Below are 19699 nucleotides of genomic sequence, written 5' to 3'. Positions count from 1 at the left end.
GAGTTGCAACTGGTGCTGATTCAGACTGAAGAAGGAGGCCTACAGGGCATGGTTGGTCTGTGGGTCTCTGGTTGCAACTGACCGGTAACGGATGACTAAGCAGTCCGCTGAGGCAAAATCCACACGTGGGAGAAGGTTGGTGAGGCTATGGAAGAAGACTATCGGTCAACTCCAAAAAGATTCTGGCAAACCATCCAGTGTCTCAGGGCTGGTAGACGGCAACCCACTTACACCGCTTTCAATGGGGACAGGGAGCAATTGACATTAACTGGGGCTATTGTCGGGTGGTGGAGGAAATGGATTTATAACCTTTGAACCTCAGGAGGAGGAGGACCACCTCTTTACCCTCCTGTGCACCAGGACTATGGGGTGGATGGCCTCTTCCTAAGGGTCATTCAGTCCCTGTACCAAAGGATAGTGAGTTTGGTCCATGAAGCTGTAAGTCGTACCTGTTCCTGGTGAGAGCTGGACTCTGCCAGGGCTGTCACCGGAAAATGCTGTGTCTGTGAATGAACTATTGCAAGAGGAGATAATGTTAGCAATGTAATTGGGTTAGTGACAATAGGCTTAAACTGAATGTTTCACAGTATAGTGATAGGCTCTAGATATATGGTAAGATCCAGTTGTACAGGGTACTATTATTGAACAGGTTAGAGAAGCCAAATTACTGGGTGTGATTATTGATGAGACATTTCTTGGTCAACACGTATTAATAAGATAGCATTGCTAAGATGGGTAGAACTATTTCAATGATAAGGAGGGCAGCACATCAGGCTCAGCAGTTGCAATCTTTGGTACTATCCTGTCTCGACTATTGCCCAACGATATGATCTTGTGAAGGGGTCGGCTACCTTCAACACTCAAAGAGCCATTTGGACCCGTTTCCCACAGAAAAAATAAAAACACTGGAAGCCACAAAACCCCTTTGATACCTAAAATGAAGATAACACTGCATATATCGTGTTTTACCTCTATGCTAGGCCTATGTATAAAAAACTATAATGTGTTGCATTTATGAAATGAAAGAACTGCTACAGAGATAACAGAATTGTATTCATGCATACCTAACTGGGATTTATCCATGATTGGCTTACATGCGGTCGAAAAGTTCAATAAATAGTGGGCTGGACCTGCTGGTGGGTGTCGCACATTGGCAATTGTGACGTATATTTTGAGTGACAACAAATTATTTAAATGTTACAAGATCACCATAAATTCAAGTTTAGAATTATATTTTTTTTAAAAAACTAACGAACTATAATAAAATACATTTGAATTAAATACTCGATAGCAAGGAGTATATGTTCTGCAATGCACTGGGGGAGTGCATGAGTGTGAGTGGTGTGGCATTCAATGTCATTCAGTTGTTGTGTAGCTCTCTATTCTGAGGCAGTTAGTGTCAAAAAGTGAATGAACTGGATCACTATGACTGTCACCACACAGCTCGCTAGAGTGCTTCGAAACAAGACTTAAAGACGGTTGGGTAATGCATATATGGGGTAATGTAGTAGGCTACCATGGCGGCGCGGGAACCACACACTGAACCACACACATCCATGACGGGTCCATCAGATCCGTTTGTCAGTTATTACTTACGCTGCAAAAATTAAAAAAAATAAATAAATAATACCATAGTAACCTATCAGTTAGTTATAGGATGATAGTTATACAAATAATCTCTATAAATACCACAACCACGGACATATTCAGCTCACAGTTACCGCACACCACAGCTTATTGATAAGTAAACGATAGCAAACGACCGCTTGTCCGCACCGGCCGGCTATTGACAAAAGATTGTTGGGTTAAAAAGTGGTTAATAAGGCCTTCAGTCTATGTATAACCTTGGGAACAATCAAGTAGAATGTTACTTACGCTATCTCACCATATCAATCATTGTCTTTCGCTTCGCTACAGCTTTCTCACAGACTAGGACACATCACACCCTAATATCTCACATGCTGGAAACCAGATAAAGCTAATCGGCTACACATAGAAACTCACTGACACATGACAGGCAGTACTCCTCCCCATTGTCTTACGGACGGGGTCTAGGTAGAATAAGGTCACTGTGCGTCCCTGAAGTGGGGCTTTTGGTTCTTTTTACCCCTAAGGTGAACTGACCGAAGGCTCAGCGCTGAAATCAATATCTATTCTCTGTGTACCAAATAAATATCCAAAACGTGAGAAATTGTCGCGTGATTTGTGCGTAGGTGAACTACCCTTTTCAAACGGTATAAAGATCCTGGGCTGAAGGAGAGGAAAATATCCTCCTTCACAAATTCTAAAATCCATAAAATGGGCCTATACCAAGATAATACAATGGTTTTCCTAAGTTTTACATCTCTGTTAGAAAAGAAAATACTTACATTTGAAGCTTATTCGCTTCGCTGCTTTCGGCGATATCTTAGTTCGGTTAAAAAACGCAATGCATTCTGGGTAGCCCTTACTCCCAAGGTGGTCTCGGAAAATCTCAATATTGAGGGCGATACAGCCCTTAAACTTGCCCCTCAACTTAATTTTTCTGAACAATTGGGACAGCACTTGCACTAGCAGGAACGCGCATTTTTTAAATTTGAGGGTTACGATTGAGGGTTAAGCAATGAATTGGAATTCACCAACTAGTTGTTCAAGGACTTGTTCAACAGCGGTGAACCCCTCTCACATCGAAAATCCCGGGTTTGGTGGTCTTTCACATCGTCAGAAGCCCTGGGTCAGACCTCCATCTCCGAGAGCTGCGTGCCTGTTTTTTTTTTTTTTTTTTTTTTTTTTTTTTTGACTCTCATACCTCATCGCGACAACGTCACCATTATACATTTGAAAGCGCAGTACACTGCAGATAAACAAGGGGGGACATGGTGTATTTATTTAACGTTTCTAGTTTGTTGATGACCTGAAGAATGGACCGGTCAAAACCCCGCTCTTTCAAAAGGTCGTTGATATTAGAATAAATCACTGTGTTCTACACAGAGCCCGATAACTGCCGTCGTATCTCCTCTTCTCCTCATATGCAGTTGGCGGATCTCATGCTGTTGCCAGCGACTGTGTTATGTGATCGTTAAAAAGGTGTGGGATATTGCTATACGAATACAGTCCCACGTGCATTCCCAATCAGTGCAATTTCCCGAACATGACGTAGAGATAATTCACAGATGCGCTTCCATTAATGAACATGTAACAACACGTTTGATTTGTTTGATTGAGAAAAATAAATAAATAAATAACAACAATATCTGCCCTTCAGAGATCGGTCTTAAAGGGAGTAGGCCACAACTTTGCGCTGTTTTTGATCTGAAGCTTCTACAATGATACAGTCTGCCAGGCCACCAAGTGACAAAATCAGAATGTAAGTTCAGATACATCGACATCAGAGCGAAAAACCCGGCTCAACACGGCATTCCAGTTCACATCAAGCCGCGTCTAGCCGAGCCGATAAAATCCTGTTTTTCGCTCCTTATGAAAGGGGCTACATTACCGAACTGCTGCGCGCAAAGCCACCTCCGGGTCATGTGATCCGAGCAACTAAATCCTGTGGCCCCATTTTTCCATTTCGTATTTTGATCTGAGTCTAAAATTGACGAATTATTTTGTTTTTCGTTTTTTAATCTAACACAGAAAACGAAAAATGCCTGGTTTTTCATATTTCAATTTGAGACCCAGATCAAAAATACGAAATGGAAAAACGGGGCCATAGGAAATGGTCTGTGCATTGGTTCTTTCTATTTTCAGTTGTCAATCAAATCAAAAAATGATGTGATGGCTCTGTGTATGTTTTGGTCATTGGATTTTCCGTTCAGAAGAGGATATTAAAAAACGAAAACTTAGTGGTTATTTATTTTAAAATTAAAAAATTAAAATTTTAAAAAACAAAGAATAAAATCATTAGAAGACAGAAACAAATAAACGCCCGTTTTTCATTTTGTTCGACCGGAAGTTGCATTTTTCAAAGTAAGAGCAAGTACAACTATAAGGACCATCCTGTGTATGGGCGATAAACAATTTAGGGGCTGCTATTTAACAGAAGTTGATGGACATGGATCAGTACGTTGTTTTTCGAAACAATAAAAGAGTGTGTGAAGATTACATGACTGCAGAAAAACTAAGTCACATATTTCAGGTAAAAACTAATAATAACTACAGATAATCAATGTTGGGCACATTACTTTTAAAAAGTACTTAGTTATAGTTACTAGTTACTTCTCCAAAAGGTAACGTTAGTAACTGAATTACTCTACTATAAAAGTAACTAGTTACCACGGAAGGTAACTATTGCGTTACTCTTCTTTTAAGTTTAAATATGTCTAATAATTCGTATTTTTTTCGTAGCAGGTATCACAAGCCAGTTGCATAGAGTAGAATTGCACAGACACGTACTTACACAGAACTTTTAATATTTATTGCACCTCAGACCCCAACTTGTAGATATATACCGCTTTCACATTGGCAAAATTCCTGGGTCGGACCTCCTGCTGTGAGAGTTGCGTGCCTGTTTTTTTTTTTTTTATCTCCCTCATACGTCATCGCGTACATTGCAAGTAACGTTGCAGTTTGTTGATGACCTAAAGAATGGACTGGTCAAAGCCCCGCTCTTTCAAAAGGCTGCTGATATTAGAATAAACCAGTTTGTCCTGCACACTGCCCGATATCTGCTACCAAATTCCACCTTTTCTCGGATGCAGAGCGCTGCCATGATCATTAAAAAAGTGTGGCAGATCGCTATAAAAGCTGTATATAAACACAATCGACTGTTGACCTATACGCTTCCATTAACGATCGCGCATCAACACATTTGATTTGTTTAATTGAAAAAAAGGAACAACAATCTCTGCCCTTCAGAGATCAGTTTTAAAGGGAGTAGACCAAAACTCGTTTTTGAGCTGAAGCTTGTACAATGATACAGCCTGGCGTTGATTCAGAATGTAACAGGCAGATATATCAGCATCAGAGCGAAAAACCCGGGTCGACCCGGCCTAACCAGTGACGGCTTTCAACGGTTGTGTCGCCCCTCTCTCCTCTCCTCGCCAAAAAAAAAAAAAAAAAAAAAAAAAAAAAAATCAGTAACGGTGTTTTAACGATGGAAATAGTAATTAGTTAGATTACTGAAAAAAATAACGCCGTTTAATTTAACGCTGTATATAATCAGGGAATAATTAGCAAACGTTACTGTTAGCCTCGATGGAAACCACGGTAACAAGTCATATGCGCTATTTTGACATACATACTATTACTTTGAAAACGGCAACTTCTGATCGAACAAAATTAAAAAATGGGCGTTTTTTGTTTCTGTCTTCTAACAATTTTATGTTTTGTTTTTAGAAACAGTAAATGAAAATCAACTGGATTTTAAAGGTTTGGTCATCTTGACCTTGGTAACAAAAAATGCTTTGAATTAGAATTTTTGAATTTTAAAATGAAAATCAAATAATCACTAATTTCTCGTTTTTTAATATCCTCTTCTGAACGAAAATCCAATGAACAAAACATAACCCTCTAAGTTTACTGCCAAGTTCCTTGAGCCCCTGTGATGGTTCAGTGGCGAATTCCTTTGTTTTGTTTTGTGACTGGATGGGTAACTGTATCTATGATTTGAATGGTGCTATATAAAAGCAAGACCATTTACCGCTCTCCACTTCAGCATCTCAGGCAGTTTTCAGATAATTCAAACTCTTGTTCGGCTGTAAACTGACACAAGTTTTCATGTAAAACAGTCCCTGGAGATGTTGAACAGCTCACCACTGCAACAGCATTAGATGCGAGCAGCTCCTCTGGAGTCATGGAAGAGAAGTAGGCAATGTTGGTCATTGTGTAGACCAGAGTGACCAAAGGGACTGAGATGTAGATTGCACGTGGCAGATTCCTAATGATTAGAAACATGATAAGAATATGAAGCAAGTTGATTAAGGATGCTTACAAAATTACTAAAACATAACTGATTTTGACAGTTTAAACTATGTGATAGTATAAGTATAAAATACTATGCTTGTGCATGTCATACTTGCGTGGCTCCACAACCTCCTCTGTGACATAGTTGAGGAAATTCCAGCCACTGTAGGCAAAGGAGGCCTGGAGGAAGGCAAGTGCAATCTGTCCCACTGAAGGATCCTGACTGAATTTAAAGGCCACGCTGGGCTGCAGGGGATCATATTGACCTGGAGACACATGAGAGGAAGGCAGGGGTAGATATATATATATATATATATATATATATATATATATATATATATATATATATATATGACACGATTGAATAGAAGAATAAAATCAACAGTTTCATAGCTTCACTATCAAACCAAATCAGATTTGAAGATTAACAGTTGTAACAAGCTAAAGGTTGAAGAATTAGAAGTTGCCATAACAGGCAAATACAACAAGTTTCAAAGTTTCAAATTAAATTACAAAACCATAACTTGTTCAATGGATTAAATTCTCATTACATTCACTCATTTAATAAATGTATACATGTAAATACGAGCTACCACACAGAAGACAGGGATAAAACGTACCTACGTAACAGGTAGCACCCATGATAGAAGATACGGTTAGAGGCGAAGATAAAGGCAACATGGAAAAGAGATACAGCAAGGAGGCAGAGGCCAGGAGAATAAACAAGATGTTCTCTACTGAACCAGTCGTCTCAGTGGTAGGAAAATAACATCTGGTCAGACCCATGGCCTTTTTCCAGAACTAAATGGGAATGTGGAGGCCAACTCAAAGCCGACCACCCAAATCAATAATCAAGTGCAGCCGTACACTAAGGAGATGCGCTATCAGCACTGCTGTTCTGCATGGACATGAACATCCTCAGTTGGATCATCACAAAGAGAGGCTACGTGTACAAATTCTGAAGTGGAGAAACAATCAGCTACCCGCTCTACATGGATGACATCAAGCTGTACTCCAGAATGAGCGAGAAATTGCTGAAGAAGTGGCTGATATCAAGGCCAAAGTCTACCGAAGCAGATCAGACCAAAAGTGCAGACTGTGCAAAGATTCCCTGAGACAGTACAACACATAGTAGGAGGGTGTAAGATGTAAGCTGGGTCAACGTAGATGGAGAGGCACAACCAAGTGGCTGGGATAGTGGACAGGAGCATCTGTACCCAGTATAGACCCAATTGGGCATACCACAGACATAGTGGGGATGGACAAGGAGCAGAAGAGGGTGGTGGTGATAGATGTAGCAATATCAGCTAAGGCCAACATCAGACAGAATGAACATGAAAAGGTTAAGTAGCACCAAGGGTTGAAAGAGCAGCTTGAAAAGATGTGGAAGGTTAAGACTAGCGTTGTCCCCATGGTAATAGGAGCACTCGGGGCAGTGACCTCCAGACTGAGAGAGTGGCTCCAGCGGATCACAGGAACAACACCTGAAGCCTCAGTCCAGAAGTGTGCAGTCCTAGGAACAACTAAGATACTGTACAGAACCCTCAAACTCCCAGGCCTCTGGTAGAGGACCCGAACCTGAGGATGACACATATACCACCCCGTGAGGGTTAGATGGACGTTTGATATACAGTGGTGGAAAAATTTTTCGGACACCCTTAAATTTTTACACAATCGCAAATATTATCATGAAATATTTGTGGAAAATCTTTTTTTGTGTTTCAAAAGGTCTATATTAGACAGACATATATATAATATTTATATAATATTTAGTAGTCCTGCCATTAGCACACAGTAGAGCTCTAATCCCCAAGTCTTTCACACTGTTGAGGGGTAACCTTGTCCCATTCTCCTTGAATTACTGCTTTTAATTCTTCTAAATTCTTAGGTTTAGGCTTAGGACCTTTGATAATCCACCACAGAGAGACGCGAATAAAAAATATGTGTCTTTTAATGAAAGCACGGCATTAATTAGTGGATCACTGAAGAAAGAAGAAGAGAAATTTAAATGGTGGGGGCCATGCCATCAACTCCGGGACTTCTTGTTCTTTTTTACGCTGAGGATAGTTCTTAATGGCCTTGGCTGTATGTTTAGGTCTTTGTTGTGCCGCAGAATAAATTTGGGGTCAACCATGCGCTTCTCTGATGGTATTGCATGATGGATCTGCCTATATTTCTCAGCATTGAGGACATCATTATGACCAAATCCCCAACTTCATTTGCAGCTCCAAACTGGCCACTGGCTTCCAAACTGGCTTCACTGTTGATTGCAGACACTCATTATTGTACTGTTCTTCAGCCCTTTGGTGAAGAGACTGCTTTATGCTACAACATTGTTTCCATGTCAGAGGTATGGATTTTTGGCTGCAACACTTCCATGAAGATCACTTTTGGCCAGACTTCTCAGGACAGTAAATGGGTGAATCTGTGTCCCACTCAGTTCTGAGGTGATGGCACTGCTGGACACTGGGAAATAAGCTTGATGTGTTTTTCATCTGCTGCACAAGATCTACTATCCTATAAAATCCCAGACTTCGTGCAAGTGTACCTATAAGGATTGATGCTGGTTTGAAGGCAAAGAGTAGTAACACAAAATATTGATTTGATTTTTCTTTTGTTTGCTCATTTTGCATTTGGTAAATTGATGAAAATAAACAAACATTATTTATATTTTTGAAAGCATTCTTAGTTTAGTTTCCACAACTTTCTACCCACACCCTTGGAATGTGGAATATGTGTCTGCATTCTTTTAGTAGTGTGAACGCTATGCATCCTGAGTCATATTCAAGTCTATAGCGACAGGGGTGCTTCTACGCTAAAAAAAAACTATTAATAATAACAATTAATGGTAATTAATAATAAGAACCCTTTAAAATTTTTGACCTTGTAACTATTAAAAATTAAAAAAAAAAGAGGTATGCATCATTTAATGTGAGTACACAAGTGTGAATTTGTTAATTACTGATGTGGTCATGTTATGTATGTGTATGTGATGTACACCGGACTACCTTTATCTTCCTTTATTACTGGAGATCACGGTACATATGGAAACTTCCAGGGTTGGAGTTATAATCTGAGTTTTGTCCAGGTCTAACTAACGTCAGGACGGAGTTCATAAATACATGTGCGTGCGTGCGTGCGTGCGTGCGTGCGTGCGTGCGTGCGTGCGTGCGTGCGTGCGTTTACCTCTGGAGATTTGGACGAATCCCACCACTATGATGAGTGCGAGAGCGAGGAGTTTTCCTACAGTGAAAACATCCTGAATCCTGGTCGCCCAGCGAACACTAGAGCAGTTCACCCAGGTTAGGAATACTGCTCACACAGAAACACACAGAGAGGAAAAAAAAAAACGCTTTTATGAAGTGAAACCTCAACTCTATACAACTGCTTCAATTCAAGAGTTGAACTTAAACTCACTTATTTACATGATTTATTTGAATTTCTTTAATTATTGGTATTGGATCAATAAAACACAATGTTGTGAGGTATTTATTACCATCATTATTATTTATAATCATCATCACCAGTATTAAATATGAAGCCAAAGCACTACTATGCTACACTGAGCACAATAATAAAGCACAACATAATAAATTATATCATAGTACGCTGAATATTTCTAACCTCGCAAACAAAGTGCAGTTGAAATATATGATGAAAAACATTGCTTGTGACATTCTCACATGGACTACATATTGTGTGTTCTGCTTCTTTTCATATTTCTGATCATAAGGTCTCTTTGTTGGATTACTAACCCACATAGATATCCTATCTGCAGACATACATAATAGAAATGCAAAATCTTTGTTATTATAGTCACTCATTGTTTCCTTCTTGCGGACTGTCTTTGTGTGAGCAAGTGCCTTTTCAGGTCCCCTTAAACTAAATAGCAAACTTACAAATGACAAACACAGACAAAAACATTTCAGTAGCTGTGCTTTTCTTTTAAGTTGACGCTGCCTTGAAACGACAGTTGTGTGGAATAGTTATATAAATGTGATGGTAGTTTTACATGCTTCTCTCATATTTGGATAGGGATCCACAACACTTTTCTGTTAAAGATTTGTCCACTTTATGGATATTTCCAAAACAGATACAAGAATGAAGTCTATGGAAATCTCTAGACAATCAATCACGACTACTGAAAAAGGATTTTAAAGTACAGTGCATTAGATTTAATATAAGATCTGTGGTTTGTATGACTTCTTGGCTATGTTGTCATTGTAAATTATGTTGTAATTAATTTTGTGCATTGTGTCCACTTTGCTTGCTTGTTGACAGATACTTGTATTATATGTCAAATATATGTCCGCATGGTCAGTTTCTAACTTCTGTCTGTGAAGATTTTCAGTCATCAGGTCATGGTAGTCCAAAAGGTGTTGACTAAAGGCAACTGGACCTGCAGAATTTCTTGAAGATGTTTACCCACTCATCCGAGTAGTTTCTTCGGTTCTGAGAGAATAGTGGGAAGTGAGGTTTAAATAGGAAAACCCTGTGGGTAAACCCACCAGAGACTTGCTTGACCAGAAACTGTTGCCACAACTGTCATAAAGGCTAGGTACTTATCTGTCATTAAGAGGGGGGACTGTGCACCAATTTCTGTTTCTGTGTATTGCCAGGTTTGAAATAAACTGGAATGCAGTGTTTTCTAAAAATTCTCCTCAGTTTCTCTGATACACCAGCCACATAGGCGATGGCGATGTTCCTCCTCCTTCTGTACTCCTCTTCCCTGTCCTTTTTGGGATATCTTTTTGAGCTTTTAACAAAGGCCCAATTAAGAGATCCACGTCTTGAGGGTTTGTTTGATGTGTTTGCCCTCCTTCTCCTTTCCATCCTGTCTTGTGGGTACCGTCTGCTCAGTGCTGAAGGGTTCTGATGACTCCTAGTTTGTGTTCCAGGGGGTGGTGGGAATCAAATAATAAATGATGGTCAGTGAGAGTGGGTTTTCTATATACTTCAATGTTGAGGCTTCGGTCTCCACCATTCACACCTTAAGACTGGAGGCTCCCACGGACAGTTGCTTCATTAGAGTACCATTCATAGGGTAGTAGCCTAGGCATATAGTCCCACTCTTAACAAGAGACAAGTACTCAGCCATTATGGAAATGAATAGCACCAGTTTCTGGTCAAGGATGTTTCTGATGGGTTTACCCACAGAGTTTTCCTATTTACACCTCAACTTCCCACTAGTCTCTCAGAACTGAACAAGTAACTGGGATGAGTGGTGAAACGTCTTCAAGAAATTCTACAAGTCACAAAAAAGGAAGCCGGAAGAAAGCAATAGCCAGCAGCTGTGCTACCTAACTTTGTCTTTTCTGTTTGATACGTACCTGAAAGGACTAAAGAGTTACATGTGTTTAATGTGGGTTTCGGAAGTGGGCTTTGTGTTGACACTCCTGGTTTTAAGTGTATGAACAAACGTGAGTATTGTTGTTCATGTTGTAGTGTTTAATTGCCTCATTAACTGCCCGGCAGTCATGTGGGTATTTCTACTGTGATCCTGGTTAAAGGGGAGATTCCCTGCAGCTGTAAAGTTGTTTATGTATGTTTATGTTGTTTACGGGTGCTCATTTCTATGCCCCGTTTAGCCAGCTGAGGGCGGTGTTAATTCATGTATCTCATGTTTATGTTAATACATAGGAGATAATTGTGCACAAGCTTAAAGCGGGGAAAAAAAGTACTGAACTCATCACAATTGTTCATAGTAAACATACTTCTAAAGGTGCTATTGACATGGAATTTTCACCAGGTGTTGGTCACAACTCAAGTAATCCATACATAGAAAGAAACTGCTGCATCTACCAGAATGATGAAGATGAAACAAGGGTAGACATTTCAGCAAGACAATGATCCCAAACACAGAGTCAAGAAAACTCTCAACTAGCTTCAGAGAAAGAAAATAAAGCTACTAGAATGGCCCAGCCAATCACCTGACTTGAATCCAATTGAAAATCTATGGAAAGAATTAAAATCAGAGTTCATAGAAGAGGCCCACGGAACCTTCAAGATTCAAAGACTGTTTGTGTGGAAGAATGGGCCAAAATCACACCTGAGCAATGCATGCGACTAGTTTCTCCATACAGGAGGCGTCCTGAAGCTTCATTACCAACAAAGGCTTTTGTACAAAGTATTAAATAAATATCAGTAAACATGTTCAATACTTTTTCCCTGTGTCATTTCACATTATTACACATAACTTAATTCCTGAACTTATTTGTTCTGGTGAAAATTTCATTAATAGCACCTTTAGAAATATGTTTACTATGAAAAATTATTGTGTGATCAATACTTATTTTATCCACTGTATGTTTACTGCTCATATATACTACTTGTTTGTCCTTTATTTGTGGTTATGACACATTCTCCTAGCTTCATAAATTTTCTTTCTGACAAGTGACTTCCGTGAAAAAACGCTGGTTAGATGACGCCTTCATGAAAACTCGGAAGTTCTTATTTCAACTGGGAAATTTCAGACTTTCGATATCATGGCCTACTCAGAGGAGAAATAATAAGTTTGTTATATTTTCACTGTTTGCTGAATATTAAAAGGTGTTCAGCAGGTATTTTTATATTTTTGGACGCAGAGATTTCTGAGTTTGACAACACAGAGCTAATTTTTTCCCAAGCCCATGATTACCTAGTGACCTTAGTTTGGAGAGGGAAAGCTGTGCTATTCTCATTCTATTGGCAGATGAACTCAATTGGCTGCTTGAACCTGACAATATCTTGCATCGACATTTTTACTAAATGTTGATCTTTTTTTAAATCCTGCACTGTGCTGGAATACTTTAAGCCCTGGATATAACTTATTTTGAGCTCAGATCAGAGAAGTTTTTATGCACCCCCTGTGATCTCTGACCCCAGGTTGGGAACCACTGACCTTACACTTGTACCCCCACCTACATGCACAGCTTAATCGATCTATGCTCGAAATTCGACTTTCTGAATGCAGTCCTTGTCCCAGTGGAGAAAATACGCAGAATAACTGCCGGGAACATGTCCTCATCCTCCACACTATGGGGCGATATGTGTTTTTTCAGCGAGATAATACCATGTTAATAAAACCCCCTTTCCGGTTGACCCATTACGTCATATATAAACAAGAACGTTCATACAGCAGACCAGTGTAGGTACTAGATCTGCTCGCCCTACCAGATGTGCTCGCTCTGAGTATCTGGCACTTCCAGATGACGTCACAACGCAGTGATGTTGACGTTATATATACTGTAATTGGTAGAAGCGGAAGAGACGTTAGCAGTTAGCGGTTGTTATCGAGGCAGAGCAAATTATCTTTCTAAATTATATTGAGTTTTCCTTTTATTCATTGGATAAATTGATAAAAGCTGTATTTTTATTTAATCTTTTTTCAGGAAAAAAATTCTTACATCCTCTTGCGCCTAATACTCAAATAAAAGGATTGAAGTCCAATTATTTTGACATTATTTTTTATGTTATTGTATTTTTTGTCTGGGTCACAGGGGCAGCAGCTTGAGGAGGGAGGTCCTCTCCCCGGCTCCTCCGGAGGAATCCCCAGGCGTTCCCAGGCCAGACGGGAGATGTAATCCCTCATTCTTGTCCTGGGGCAACCATGAGGCCTCCTACCGGTGGGACATGCCCGCAACACCTCTACAGGGAGGTGCCCAGGAAGCATCCTCGCCAGATGCCCGAACCACCTCAACTGAGAAGGTGCAGTGGTTCTACTCTGAGCTCCTCCTGAGTGTCCAAGCTCCTTACCATATCTATAAGGCTGAGCCCTAGGGGGCTCCACCCTACGGAGGAAACTCATTTTGGCCGCTTGTAATTGTGATCTTGTTCTTTCAGTAATCACCCAAAGTTGATGACCATAGGTGAAGGTTAGAACATAGATCGACCAGTAAATGGAGAGCTTTGCCTTTCTGCTTAGCCCTCTCTTCACCACGACAGACCGGTTAAGCGACCACAACACTGCAGACGCCGCTCTGATCTGTCTGTCAATCTCCTGCACCATTCTACCCTCACTCGTGAACAATATCCCAAGGTACTTGAACTCCTCCACTTGAGGCAGGAGTTCCTCCTCGACCTGAAGTGCAATCCACCCTTTTTTCCAACTGAGAACCATGGCCTCAGACTTAGAGGTGCTGATCCTCATCTCAGCCGCTTCACATTTGGCTGCGAGCCACCGCAGCAAGAGCTGGAGGTCGCAGTGCAATGAAGCTAAGAGGACCACATCATCCGGAAAAAGCAGGAATGAGATCCTCTGGTCACAAAACTCGACATAAAAGTTATGAACAGAACCGGTGACAAAGGGCAGTCCTGGCGGAGTCCAAGCCTCACTGAGAACAAATCCAATTTACAGCCAGCTACACGGACCGAACTTGTGTTCCTTTGGTACAGGGACTGAATGGCCCTCAGCAAGGGGCCATCCACCCCATTCTCCCGGACCACCCCCCACAGGATGCCCCTGGGGACAAGGTCGTAGGCTGCTTCCAGAGACCCACAGACCAACCATGCCCTGTAGGCTTTCTTCTTCAGCCTGATGGCTCCCATCACTTCTGGTGTCCACCAGCAGGTTCGGGGGTTACCACCACAACCAGCACCAGCGACCTCGCAGCTGCAGCTCATAACAGCCGTCTCGACAATGGTGGAGCGGAACATGGCCAATTCGGACTCAATGTCCCACACCACCCCCGGAACGCGGTTGAAGCGCTGTTGGAGGTGGGACTTAAAGACCATATTGACAGGTTCTTCCGGCGTTCCCAGCAGACCCTCACTATTCGTTTGGGCCTACCAGGTCTGCGCGGTAATCCCCAGCCATCTGATCCAACTCACCACCAGGTGGTGATCAGTTGACAGCTCTGCTGCCCTCTTCACCCGAGTGTCTAGAATATACGGTCACAGGTCAGATGATATGACTTCAAATCATCAACCTACGACCTAGGCCGTCATGGTGCAAAGAGCACCGATGAACAATATGTTCGAACATGGTGTTAGTTATGGACAGACTGCGACTTGCACAGAAGTCCAATAACTGAACACCACTTGGGTTCAGATCAGGCAGGCCGTTCCTCCTAGCCATGCCCCTCCAGGTCACGCTGTAATTGCCCACGTAAGCGCTGTTCAGCACATAAGCGCAAACAGCAGTCAGGACCTGGTCCCCGACCAGAAGACACAGGGAAGCAACCCTTTCGTCCATCCGGGAGAACCCCAACATACAATCAGAGAGTCTTGGGGCAAGCAAAAAGCCCTCCCCAGCCCTCCGCCTCTCACCTGGAGCAACTTTAACAGAGAAGAGAGTCCAACCCCTCTCAAGGACTTTGGTTCCAGAGCCAACGCTATGTGTTGAGGTGAGGCCGACTATATCTAGTCAATAACGCTCAGCCTCTTCCACAAGCTCTGGCTCCTTTCCTGCCAGAGAGGTTACGTTCCATGTTCCAAAAGTCAGTTTCCATAAACGAGGATCAGATCGCCAAGGCCCCCGCCTTGGTCCGCCGCCCAATCCACACTGCACCGGACCCTTCCTGGACCTCCTGAGGGTGGTGGGCCCACAGGGAGGCAAGTCCATGTAACCGTTTATGGGCTGAGCCCCGTGGACAAAGGCCCGACCACCAGGCGTTCACCTAGGACCAATCTGCCTTGGGAAACCGTACCAGGGGCAAAAAGCCCCAGACAGCATAGCCCCTAGGGTCATCAGGGTACTCAAACTCCTCCACCACGATAAGGTGACGGTTCAAGGAGTGTTTTGTGCAAAATTAAAAATTATAAATAAAAAACTTTATGGACCCATCACTTCCAAACATATTGTGAAAAATAAATTAAACTAGTGCCAGTGGCTTTCATGGCTTGTATTATAGGCCACCTGAGCACTAGCATACTTAAATAACTACTGCTTTTAGTCTCAATGGATTCTGATCCCAACTCAGCTCAGATTTATTAAGGGGTTTTAACCTCAGAAATGGCTCCTGCTCAACAGACAAGACATTCATCCATTCCACAATTCTTAAGTCAATATATAGTTGAGAATATTGTCAGTGTAACAAACATATGAAATTAGGTAGGTTAACAGTTTAACCTTGTTGTGACTTGATTAATTATGTCCTCTGGGGAAACACTCAAACCACCGAATTTCATAAAACATGCCTCTTTGACAGGAAGAACATTTCTTTTTCTATTCAGATCTTCTGTAGAGCTGTATATAGACATTATAGCTGAACGACTTCACATTTTTTACAGTCGACTAATGATGTCACACATAAAAACATAGTATAAAGTCGACTAACAAATTATGTGCTCACTCAAAATAAAAAAAACAAACAAACAAATTAGAGCTACTCCTGTAAGATCAGTCTTCCTCTTGATCTTCCAGAGACCTATCATGTAACTACACAATCTTTAATGGAAGCGCATATGTGAATTAGCCCTAAGTCATGCTGAGTAAAAATCAATGAATTCACTCAATTCATTGATTTATATGATTTGTCCTGCCTCCTGATCGGGCATCTTCTTCCATGTGACTTTTGCTACACTACTGCCACGGATGATCCACAAATTCGTGCAGCGATTTGCAAATGCGCATAGAGGATTGTGTGCCTCCGTAGCTATACAGCTCCATACTACCAGGGACCTGGACCAACGCTCCAGGGTGAAACAGCGTCCGACCTCAGCAACACGCCCAGGCAGTTCAACGTCTGTTTGTGAGTTATATTATTTAGGAAATAGGAGTCGGGTGAAGTTATTTCAGCTATTTGATAACCTCAGCTAATGCAGAACAACTGCATTGTGCTCAAATTATTACTGCTAACGCTATTTTAGCTAGTTTGTATGTTGGAATTCAATTTTCTCTGGCATCCAAAAACATCCAAGAAAGTCGGTTGCAGAAGAAGAAGAAGCTAAACGGAGCCACTAGAAGAACCGTTTGATGGATATCATGCAACGTATTTGCACCAGAAGTACCGCGAACATTACGTCCAAGCTTTAAAAATGTACTATTGAGTACTATTGTTATTTGAAATGCCTGTCTGCCGCATGAACGACTCTTCTTTGTTATGACGTAATAAGTCAACCGGAAAACGGGCCGTATTAACGTGGTATTATCCTGCTGAAAAGACACGTATTGCCACCTAGTGTGGAAGAGGAGAACAGTTATTTGATTTTATTGCGCTGCATGTAAACTGGGACAAGGACTGTAGCCAGAAAGTCGAATTTTGAGCATAGCTCGATTAAGCTCTGCATGTGAATGCACCAACTGCTTCACCCTGAAGCGTTGGTCCCAATCGTGAAGTCTATCCGACCAGCCCAGGCAGCGGTGGCCACTATCATTCGTGCGTGCGCCTCCTGGTGGTATGGAGCTGTACAGCTACAGAGGCACACAAGTCTCTATAAATTAATGTACACGTTTGCAAATTTATTTTACACATTTGTGAATTGTTTTTTACACATTTGTGGATCTAGTTGCACATTTGTGCATTGGGTTTCGCATTTGTGGATCCGGTTACACATTTGTGGATGACAATACACATTTGCAAATAGTTTTGCTACACTAATGGCCCCATACTCTGGGTTCTCAATTTACTCCAATATAAACCCGCTTGCAGAGGTAAGAGATGCTTGGAGCAGAGGCTACAGCCTCCATTTACTACAATAATATATACACACACACACACACACACACACACACACACACACACACATATATAATTTCTGTGACGTTACCTCTATTAACTTAAGATATTTGATAGGCTTTGCTTTAATCATGGACTGTATTTTAAGTGTTTTTTTTTGTTTTGTTTTGTTTTCTTGTTAATTGCGTAGAATGAGGCACAGGGTAAATCTGAACCAAGACCAGTGCGCTGGAAAAAATGCGACAGACGGGGAGATGTTATTCATCAAAGGCTGTCATCCAGTCTAAGTACTAGTGGCACGGCACGTGGTCAGTATTCATGCTCAAAACTTTATTTCAGCAAAGATTTTCAGTAAGTAAATATTCCATCTCTTTCTTTCAGTGTCAACTGATCAGCATCAATGTCGAAGTGAAGGACCTAGTTGTGATGTTGCCAGTGTCACCCAACAAAAGGTACTTTACTTAATTTGATATGTTGTGATGTCATTTTTTCAGTTGACATTTACAGTTGTTATAGTTGAGTTGAGCAGAAATGTATAGGCTGTTGCACAGTCCTAAGCCATACCACCTACAGCATTTAGTTGACTTTGTGGCAGGGTTTCTTTATTTTTTCTGTTAGAGCCTGAAACTGAGGTGCTTCGTGCTTCGTCAGGAGCTCCTTCAGTTCTTGGAGGATGGAGAAGAGGATGCAGCAGTGACTTGTGAGATGTCATCTGAGTTGGCTGCTATTGACTTGGAGATCAGAAACACAGAGTCCTCGCAAAAGTGGAAAGAGGCCAGGTTTTCTCTTATTGACAATATGTTAGTTACTCAGGATCTACAGCCACACCATGTGTGTCAGTGTAGGGTGTGAGGTGTCTGGACTGCCTGCCTCTCCCAATCCTTTGTGCAGACAGTACAACAGAGAGGCAGTAATAGAAGGGTTTTTGCACCCTTCATCAGAGTTTCACCAGCAAATAGGTCAACCCAGTGACCTTTACTGTAATACCCACTAATTGCAAACTAATATGTGGCGCTACTGACTAGTGTTGAAACCTTGAAAAAACCTCTTAACAATGACAAAGATGAAATCTGATCAAACAGTTGTGCTCCCCAGGCCCTAAAGCCCATGCAAAGTTTGCTAAGATCACACACAATTTTACATAATGGAGAGAACACATCAGAACTACAAACTGTATGGCGCGGCAAGCTGTTGTGTATCGTGACTCGGAGAAAAATGTAGTTCCTGAATTCTTCAGGGTTAGGATGTTGATGTTAGAGTTCAGAAAACATATATCCACTCATTTTCAAACAGAAAGGTATATTCCCAACCCATATGTTGATATCTTGAGTAGAGATACGCTATTAACAATAAACATTTACATTTATTAGTGCTAATTTTGGTGTGTTTTTACTGTTTTTATGTGGTGAATATTATGCCCGGCAGCTTTATCCTGCTGTCATAATGTCAAAAGTCATAATGCATAGGAAAAATTGCAAAAGACATGCAGCCTTGAGTGGCAATGGAGAGGTTCAGGCACACAAGGAAGTCATTTTAACAGAAACAATTAAGAAATAACAACATATTATAAAACAACATACAGTATATGAACAAATACAATGGCGCTGGAGTCCCTTCTGCACTTGGGCAAAATTAGCAGATGGTATCTTTCTCCAGCACTCACTCCAATGGCCACTCCTTTCCACTCTAACACACAAAAAAGAAACCAACTGATGTTAAGTTTGGTTATGCAAATGCAGAGTCAGACACATTGACTCACATTAGACCCCTGTGGCTGCTTTCCTATAGTTGTATTGTTGTGGATTTCAATGAAATGACAGTAATTTAGTAGTCAAAAAATGGTTATAGAACACATTGTGGATTGTGGATCAAGTTATTCATGTATCCATTCTCTTCCAATTATCTCTGTTGAGGTTCCAGGGGTGATGGAGTATATCCCAGCATTTATCGGCCAAGATTAACCGCCAAAATGCAAGGGAAGGGAAGGGAGCCGGGGTACACACATTACACACTGGACACAGAGAGGCCTGCCTGTGCATCACTGTCTGCCTCCTGTCGCTATAGCAACCTATGACGCATACATAATAATTTGTGTCTTGCATTGTATTATTTGGTAATTTGTCATGGACCACCGTGTCTGTGGCAATAATTAATTTTGTAATTATTAATTATTGATTTAAAGCTGAAAAACACTTTGTGACATTCATAGTAAAGTTAAT

The 19699-nt window shown here is 41.3% G+C and overlaps 1 protein-coding gene across 1 annotated transcript in view; it reads right to left on the bottom strand.

Annotated features, from left to right (window-relative positions):
- Positions 1–19699, bottom strand: part of LOC125005276 (asc-type amino acid transporter 1-like) — a 75803-nt gene that overhangs the window by 35885 nt on the left and 20219 nt on the right. The window contains exons 4-6 of the mRNA XM_047580512.1: positions 9070–9195; positions 5996–6149; positions 5734–5857 (exon numbers count right to left, since the gene is read on the bottom strand). Coding sequence (XP_047436468.1) covers positions 5734–5857; positions 5996–6149; positions 9070–9195 — 404 coding nt within the window. The remainder of the gene's footprint in view (positions 1–5733; positions 5858–5995; positions 6150–9069; positions 9196–19699) is intronic.

The sequence above is a fragment of the Mugil cephalus genome, chromosome 3 (genome assembly GCF_022458985.1).
Source record: "Mugil cephalus isolate CIBA_MC_2020 chromosome 3, CIBA_Mcephalus_1.1, whole genome shotgun sequence".
Lineage (NCBI taxonomy): Eukaryota > Metazoa > Chordata > Actinopteri > Mugiliformes > Mugilidae > Mugil > Mugil cephalus.
This window is presented reverse-complemented; position numbering and strand designations above follow the sequence as displayed.